This window comes from Rhincodon typus, chromosome 27 (genome assembly GCF_021869965.1).
Source record: "Rhincodon typus isolate 14 chromosome 27, sRhiTyp1.1, whole genome shotgun sequence".
NCBI lineage: Eukaryota > Metazoa > Chordata > Chondrichthyes > Orectolobiformes > Rhincodontidae > Rhincodon > Rhincodon typus.
Window position 1 is genome coordinate 10963844 of NC_063358.1, and position 8411 is coordinate 10972254.

Below are 8411 nucleotides of genomic sequence, written 5' to 3' on the forward strand. Positions count from 1 at the left end.
TATACAGCATGGAAACAAACCCTTCATTCCAACTGGTCTATGCTGACCAGATATCCTAAACTGATCTAGTCCCATTTTCCAGCATTTGTCCCATATCGTTCTGAACACTTCCTATTCAGGTACCCAACCAGATGCCTTTTAAAATGTTGTAATTATACCAGCCTCCATCACATCCTCTGGCAGCTTGTTCCATACACACACCACCCTCTTGTGTGAAAAAGTTGCCCCACAGGTCTTTTTAAATTCTTTCCCCTCTCACCTTAAACCTATGTCCTCTAGTTTTAGGCTCACTTACCTTGGGAAAAAGATCATGGCTATTCATCCAAACCATGGCCCTCATTATTTCATAAACCTTCATGGAGGTCACCCCTCAGCATCCAACGCTCCAGGGAAAAAAGCTCAGCCTATTCACCCTCTCCCTATAACCCAAACCCTCCAATCACATCAACGTCCTTGTAAATCTTTTCTGCACCCTTTCAAGTTAAACATCTTTCCTATAGCAGGAAGACCAGAATTGAACGCAGTATTCCAAAAATGGCCTTACCAATGTCCTGTACAGCCACAATTGTACTCAATGCACTGACCAATGAAGGCAAGCGTGCTAAACGCCTTCTTCACCACCCTGTCTACCTGCAACTTGACTTTCCAGAACCTATGCATCTGCACCCCTAGGTCTCTTTGTTCAGCAACACCTCATTTTTCTATATTAAACTCCATTTGCCACTCCTCAGCCCATCTAATCAAGGTCCAGTTATACCAAGATAACCCTTACCATCCAATGCAACACCAATGTTCGTGTCATCTGCAAACCTATAATAAAACATATATTCATATCCAAATCATTTATCTAAAATGATGAAAAGCAGCAGACCCAGCACCAATCTTTGTGGCAGACCACTGGTTACAGGCTTCCAGTCCCAAAAAAACAAACCTTCATCACTAACCTGTCTCCTACCTTCAAGCCAATTTTGTATCCAATTGGCTAGCTTCTCCTGGATTCTATGCAATCTAAACTTTGCTAGCCAATCTACCATGCAACAATTGTAGATATCATTGCTCTTGTGGAACTACAAAGCTCAGGATATATGGTGACAAGCCTGTTAACATTTACACTGAGTGCAGGATGTACTTTTAAAATTGAATTTTCATGCTGTGAGATTGTGTGCATCTCATTGGAATTGCATCTAAAGTTTAAAAACATCCAATGATGCACCAAAGACATTGAAAAAAAAATTTGATCTTGAGCTCAAACACTACTTCTCAGTCCATGCAAAATAATGGTGAATGGAACATTAACTTCACTATGAGAATAGATCCAGTTTTTTTTAAGCATTTAGATGGCAACTCAAGATCAAAAAATACTGGTAATTCTGAAAGAATTTTCCATCCATATAAATACAATGCAATAAAACAAACTTTACTCTAAGAGTATTCTGAAAACAAAGGCACTTGTAAACAAGTTTTATTTTATACAGCTTTTATTGTCAATGTCTGAGTGAATATATTAAACAAGAACACCATATTGTTTCAGTACTGCAGTGTACTTGGCTATTTTGTTTTCAACGTTCTTCTCAGCTATTTTCTTCAGTTTCTGTGAACAGAATGTATAATACATTGATAAAACAGAATTTTGTACTTTATACATAAATTTTAACAAATACTTTAATCCAAGTACAGACAGGCAATTATTGAGCACCATTCCATTATCAAAGTCAGCAAAGAATTTCTAATTTCAGTTCAAAACAGCAATGAAGATCACAGCCAGCTGGTTGAGTGGAAGACAAATTGTGGAAATTAGCAGTTACAGTATCATGCCTATGGGAAGGCAGCTGCAAAAGGTAGGAACATTCTTTCAAGACAGCAAGAGCTTGGTATCCTAACCCTTTTAAAATTTCAGCCAGCTGAACATCATAATCAATGCAGGCCTTACTTACCAAAATGTTCTTCTTTTTCTCATAGTGAAGCTTGGCTTTTTCTTTACGTTTCTCTTCAAGAGTGGCTGTAACTGCTTGGTATTTCCAGCCAACTTCATGCGCAAGGCGACCAAGGAGAGCAAACTGCATGGAACCAATTTTTTCAGAGTCAAGAACATTACTCAACATTTGGAGGGCACAGCCACTGAGTCGTAACAGTTCAACAGCACAGAAGGGTCCCGACCCAAAACGTTAGCTTTCCTGTTCCTCCGCTGCTTGGCCTGCTGTGTTCCTCCAGCTCCACACTTTGTTAAAACTAACCCTTTGTTCTCTGGCCCCACACTCAGTTTGGTCACTGATGGGCCCTACTCTGTCACTGGTTATCCTCTTGCTCCTAATAATTTTCCTTTGTTTCACCAGCCATTGCTTTATCACGCTCCATCTCTGCTCTGCTGTGACTTCAACACTCTCTACTATCCAACAAATTAGCCTGCCCAAAGGCCTGGAAAGCCCCAGTTTGATCACCCGCATCCTTTGTATTGGTGCTAGAGTCGCAGTATTTTTAGTTACAGGATGGAAGATGACATTACATCATGCAATACTATGGTCTGACTTGACTGTACGGACTTAAATTAATAGAATAAGAGCCAGGGACCATACATTTTCTGCAGATCTACATACAAACTCAAATACACCAATTATGCTACTTTCTTTCAAAGCATTTCATTCTGCCAATAAGACAACTACAAACAAATTCATCGCGTCAAAGAAATAAAGGGACCAGTGACATTCAGAAGGATGATCTTACAGTTAACACCAATTAAAATTTGTTCTCAAAAAGCAATTGCCAGTTTAAGAATTCCTTAGACGAACTGGTGGGTCTCAAACAAATTATTTACACCGCACTTACAAAGCAGGTTTCGGTGGTGTAAGTTATTACAATGTAAGCCAGGCTTCATATGATTGTTCCAATTTCTCCAAATGTTCCCATAAGACCAGCTTCAGCTCATAGGATCTAATGTCAAACTCTAAAAATACACTTGGTTCAGAAGTATCATGTACGAGTTATACTGCATTAGCAGCTATCAAGATGGCCCTACTTTCACTGTCTAATTCCTGTCCTCAATTGCTCCACCAAAAGGAGGGAGGATGAGCTACCAAGCTCCTACAACTCTAATTTCCTCCTTATGATCTCCACCTCCAAGACCTCAAAGTTTCTTTCTTCAAGCAAGCTTTTAACTATCTGTCCTAATTTTCCCTTATGACTAGATATTTAAATGTGTTTTACCACTTTTGTGGAGAAACTCGAAACACTTGATTGCACCAAGAGTGCTATATAAATATGTCTTTACAGACAGATTGTGCAAGGGGCCAAGAGGCAATTAGGACCCTGATCATTACAAATTGAGATAGAATACTAAAGCAAGGAACTTAAAAACCTAGCCAAAATACCAGAGTATTATATCCCATTCTGTACTACTCAGGAAAGTTCAAAAAGGATACTGACAAGTTTTATTAGCATGACACTAAGGACAGAAGCATTAGTTACGTGGATTGAATAGGGGGGCTTGGACTGCTCTTAAAGAGCAGTTTGGGAAGCGACCTGACAGGCGAGTGGGACCATCTAAATTACTTTAAGAGCCATCATGGACTTGTCAGGCTAAATGGACTCTTGTGTTGTAACCATTCTAAAGATTTTAAAAGCTGTGTGGCCTTGCTCAAAAATTGTTTGTCACACCAGTTGCAATGTTCAGTATTACCTTACGTGTTGGCTTCAAACGTACAATCTTCAAGGCTGCTGGTACAACCATGCGTTTCCTCTGCAAATGTAAATTTCACATTAAAGAGGCCAAAACAACAAAGTGATCAAAAAAGTGAATGTATTCTATCTCAGTATGAAGTTTGTTCTCATTTAAAATATCAAACAATGTAGGTAATAACAATTCATCAGCGACAGAACAGGAACATGAACTAATGGAAAATTGAAAGGTTGCGCACCCTGTCATATGGAGGAGGGATCCCATCGAAGACCTTCAGTCTGTCCAAGGCAGCCTGACCTCGCTTTGTCTTGTGTGGCAACATACCTTGAAGCAACCACAGCACAATTAAAATGTTTCTGTATACAATGTTTGATGAAATAGTCAACTGTTTAACTAGGATCCTCATCTGATATGAACTGTGCTTAAAAGTACACAGATTGGAAGAATGTCGATGCACAATTGATTCAAACAGTGCTGCATTTACATTTGAATATTAGATATCCTGTCAAAAATCAGAGCCACATTTAGAAACAAACAACTGGGTTTAAAATGACTTTAGATTCAGTTGACCAAAAGCTTGGTCAAACAGCTAGGTTTTAAAGAGTTTCTTAAAGAGTGAAAAGAAGAGTTGAAACTGTAATTAGTACCAGCTTGTGCAAACTGTCAGCCTATCAAATATTACTTTCACCATACTGCATAAAAGCGATTCATGCTTCAGGTTAAACTCAGTGTTGGAAAGGGCCAACAAAAACTTAACCAACTGGAATCTGTGGGAAGTAACAGACTGCACCCTGCTGCTGAAATGCTCACCCACGCTTCTGTTGTCTTTAAACTCAATTATGGAATGCTCTCCAGAACCCATCCACCCACTTCGAATCAACCACTAGTTGAACTTCATCCAACATGTTCCTGTATGCAATTCACCCAAGTGCTCACTGACCTACTTGTGTAGGCTGTCCAGCAGCATAGATTTTAAAGTTTTCATTTTCAAGTTACTTCCTGTCCTCCTCACTATTTCTGCAACATTCTTCAGTCTGACGTCTGCACTGCCTTTCTCTCATCCGATTTAATCATTCCACTAACTGAAGCCATGCAGTCAGGATCCAAGCTCTGAAATTTACTCACTGAACCTGTTCTGTTGTTGTTCTTTAAGTGATGATCCTTAATAGCTAGCTCCAAGCAAAATTTGGTCATAAAGAACGCAAGTAGCGGGAGTAAACCTAATGGCTCACCAATCCTGCTTCACCCATCAATACTACCATAAACTCCAACAGCACCCTCTTGCCCACTGTCCATAGTTTGAATCCTTGAGACCCTGCCATACTCAATCCCACCCTTATAAATAAATGTATTCAACAATGCAGCATCCATAATTTATCTTCTCACTTCTAAAGGATAAGCTTTATCCCCAAAGCTGGTGTTGGATTCCCCAAATGACATAAACAATTTGAATATCTATGATAAAAAGCCCTTTCAGAATCCTGCATGCATTGATGAGATCACCTCCTTGTTTTAAACACAAGATAGTACAGACCTAACTTATTAATTAGGTCAGTTGTCAAAATATCTCCTTGGAAAGCTGTGTGTTAAAAACATTCTGACAATATTGCTGTGGCAGACTTGGGCACAATTAAATATGCAAACTGTTCTGCAACGTGCCCTATTATTCAATGTTCTCAAAAATGCAATTATTGTCGTAAGTATGAATGTGATATATAACACAGCCAATTTTCTACAGTTTATGAAACTAATTTAAGCTCAACTTAAAGCGCAAAATATTACCTCTTACAGTCCTCCAGAAGATTCGGCTTGGTGCTCTGAAGTGATATGGGCCCCGAGATGGGTTAGTATTCATCCTCTTGCGCAAAAAAGCAAGATACTTGACTACATAGAGAGAGAGGTAACTAAATATCTGTGCAGAATAAAAGTCAACACCATTTGACTACATAATAGATTAAAGTCTAATGCTCAATGCTGTCCATGCAATATCCTTGAATAATTACACACAAAATGTACATCAAAAGTAATGATGTCACAGGAGTAGGTTATTTAGTCAGTCAAGCCCATTCCACCATTTAATATGATCATAGCTGATCAAACACTAACATCTTTTACTTATACTATCCCCATAACGCTTCACATCATCGACAGATTTGTTTTACCAATCTCTACTTTAAAATTTACTTGAAAACTGAGCTTCCACAGCCCTCTGATCTAAGTGGGGCTGGAAATCAACACACTGGACATGGAAATAGTAGTGAAACAAGCTTTTGCTGATGTGTCTCAGATGGTAGTGCATGTGAGGTATTCTCATTGTTGAGAAACTCGATCACAGTAATTCATCACAAACACTTCAGTTGTCACTACAATAAACTTAAACTAATAAGTGAGTACTCATTTGACTAGATTAGTTCCTCTCTAACCAGGTCCTACACGTTAAAAAAAGGTCATTCATAGGGAAGGGGACAAGACAACAAAGACACTTACGTTTATTCCGGTAAAAGTTGCCAGAGATATTAATCCCCTCACACCTCACCACCACCACTTTATGGCCTTTTTAAAAAAAAACCCAGTAAGTATGTAGCATGATTAAACAAGCAAACTGGTTCATATAGTACTTCATATGGTAGTGCATTAAAGTATTCACATTGAAACCTTCAAAAAGGCAATCATTCATCATCAACATCCTAAATGCCATGCAATATACAGACTGAATGGACATTACCTAGTAAAATCTGTTTGGCCACAATGGCAGCCAGACGGCCAAGGAGATGGCCTCGGCCATCAAGGAGCAGGACCTGTAAGGAGTACAAGTGAAATGTGTTAGTGCAGATCCACAAGACATAGAATTAGGCTATCAGCCCACTGCATGTGCTTTAACATTCAAGGAGATTGTGGCTGATCTGTTGATCCGTTTTGCCCATAATCCTGACTTCCTTGTTGATTTAAAGGATATCTCAGCTTAACAGACCTCAGTAGTAAAGAATTCCTTACGTTCACTTGACTCAGAAGAAATTCCTCCTTAACTGTCTTAAATGTACAACTCCTTATTCTGGAACTATGCCCTTTGGTTCTAGGCTCTCCCACAAGGAGAAACAAACTTTCTGCAACTATCCTGTCAAATCCTCTAAGAACTTTTTGTGCACTTTAAGAAGGTTGTAATTCATTCCTCTAAATCCTAGTGAGTACTGTCCCAAAAATACTCAACTTCTCCCAAGACAATCCCTCCTAACTTGGTACCTGCCTTGTGAATCTTCTCTTAAACACCTCCAAGGCCAGCATACCTTTCTTTAGATATGGTGCGCCAAAACTGCTCACAGCACTCCTCGCAGTTTTAGCAAAACCTCCCTACTTCGATACTGCACCATACTTTGAAATAAAGGTCAACATGTAAGGGTAGTACAAGCCGCCTCCACAGCAGAGCCTAGTGGATGGAACCAGCAGCTTCTTGAAGCCCTGTATGAACTTACAGTCAACCACATGCAGCGCCTGGATCGGAACTCAGGGTTCCATGGACGTGGGCCTCAGAGAATTTGCACGATCAAAACAACATCCTTCCATCTCCCCTACCACCAACCCGTAGCCCGGCCTAATCCCGGTCACCAGGAAAGAGGTTCCGAAGGAGGGGGATCAATCTATCTCTTCCATCACCCGCCCAGGAGCCTCCTACTACCAAGGCCCCGCGCTCAGGCCTCACTCACGCCGCATCCGGCGCTGGACACAAACTATCAAGCATAAAAACCGCGCTAAAGATCAGTCGGCGGCCTCTCCTAACCCGCTCCCGGGGTACACGGGATCGAGGGGACAGGGTTAGAGAGGCTGCCTCGGGTAAATAGCGAGCGCGGCGGCAGCACCTTGTTGAAGCCGTCCGCCATGGCGACGAAAAGGAAGGACGCGCGGGGTTTCCCGGCCTAAAGAGCAGGGAACCGGGAGCTCCGCGAAGCCCACGGTGACGTCTTCGAGAGCATGCCCTGCCCCTCAGGGACGCCGAGCGGACAGTTCCGCTACGTTCGACGTCACCACGCCATGATTGATTGTTCCCCAAACAGTGAATTGTGAAAGGATGCGGATTGTAGCGCCTGATTAGTAGTCAGGATTTGCCTTTTCGCTGTGGGGACCTCGTGGCGCAACGGTAGCGCGTCTGACTCCAGATCAGAAGGCTGCGTGTTCAAATCACGTCGGGGTCATACCTTTTATTTTTTTTAAGACGAGATGCAATAATAATGACGTTTGCCTCTGCAGTTTGCAATTGGAAGCATTTTGCTAGCATAACAAATTTCCAGGAGCCACATTGCCTTACTCCTGTTTTCGAATTAAAAACTTTCTAACTTTTTGTACTATACTGCATCTTTTCTTTATTTTGGATATAAAAGAAACTTTACCTAATTCACAGGTACTAAAGCAGCGCTGCTTTTCCTTTGTCTATCAAGAAAAACAAACACTGGAAATTGACATTCCCTGCTGTTGCAAAAACCAAAGGCATTTCTTATTCGTGCAAGAGAGTATTTACTTATATTAAGGCAAGATAGGACCTGATAACTGAACAGACCTTCATTATACTTCAGCAGAACTAGGTCTTTCCCCACTGCGCCTTGGTGTTAGCTAGCCCAAACTTCATGCTTCATCGGAGAAAGTAGGAACTGCAGATGCTGGAGAATCCGAGGCAACAAGGTGCAGAGCTGGATGAACACAGCAGGCCAAGCAGCATCATAGGAGCAGAAAGGCTGACGTTTCGGGC

At 41.1% G+C, this 8411-nt stretch overlaps 1 protein-coding gene and 3 non-coding genes across 4 annotated transcripts; 1 reads left to right on the plus strand and 3 right to left on the minus strand.

The window, feature by feature from the left end:
• Positions 1 to 1460: 1460 nt before the first annotated feature.
• Positions 1461 to 7624, minus strand: rpl13a (ribosomal protein L13a). The gene is made up of 8 exons (XM_020518459.2): positions 7528 to 7624; positions 6399 to 6471; positions 6161 to 6226; positions 5456 to 5557; positions 3912 to 3997; positions 3674 to 3733; positions 1935 to 2057; positions 1461 to 1591 (listed from the first exon to the last, which is right to left on the minus strand). Exons 1-8 carry the CDS (start codon positions 7546 to 7548, stop codon positions 1505 to 1507), a joined length of 618 nt encoding a protein of 205 aa, XP_020374048.1. The 5' UTR covers positions 7549 to 7624; the 3' UTR covers positions 1461 to 1504.
• Positions 3797 to 3872, minus strand: LOC125486319. The gene has a single exon (XR_007265007.1). It is a non-coding gene; the product is annotated as a small nucleolar RNA SNORD34 (small nucleolar RNA).
• LOC125486318 lies at positions 5951 to 6026 on the minus strand. Its single transcript, XR_007265006.1, has one exon. It is a non-coding gene; the product is annotated as a small nucleolar RNA Z195/SNORD33/SNORD32 family (small nucleolar RNA).
• A 164-nt stretch (positions 7625 to 7788) lies between the features above and the next one.
• Positions 7789 to 7860, plus strand: trnaw-cca. The gene has a single exon. It is a non-coding gene; the product is annotated as a tRNA-Trp (tRNA).
• Positions 7861 to 8411: the final 551 nt, after the last annotated feature.

Excerpts from the sequence above, each read along its gene's own strand:
- rpl13a (XM_020518459.2), bottom strand. The coding sequence starts at position 7,548 with ATGGCGGACGGCTTCAACAAG. Across the intron at positions 6,227-6,398 it reads GGCCAAACAGATTTTACTAG|GCCATAAAGTGGTGGTGGTG; the intron begins GTAATGTCCATT and ends TTTTTTAAAAAG. Across the intron at positions 3,734-3,911 it reads TCCCTCCTCCATATGACAGG|AGGAAACGCATGGTTGTACC; the intron begins GTGCGCAACCTT and ends TTACATTTGCAG.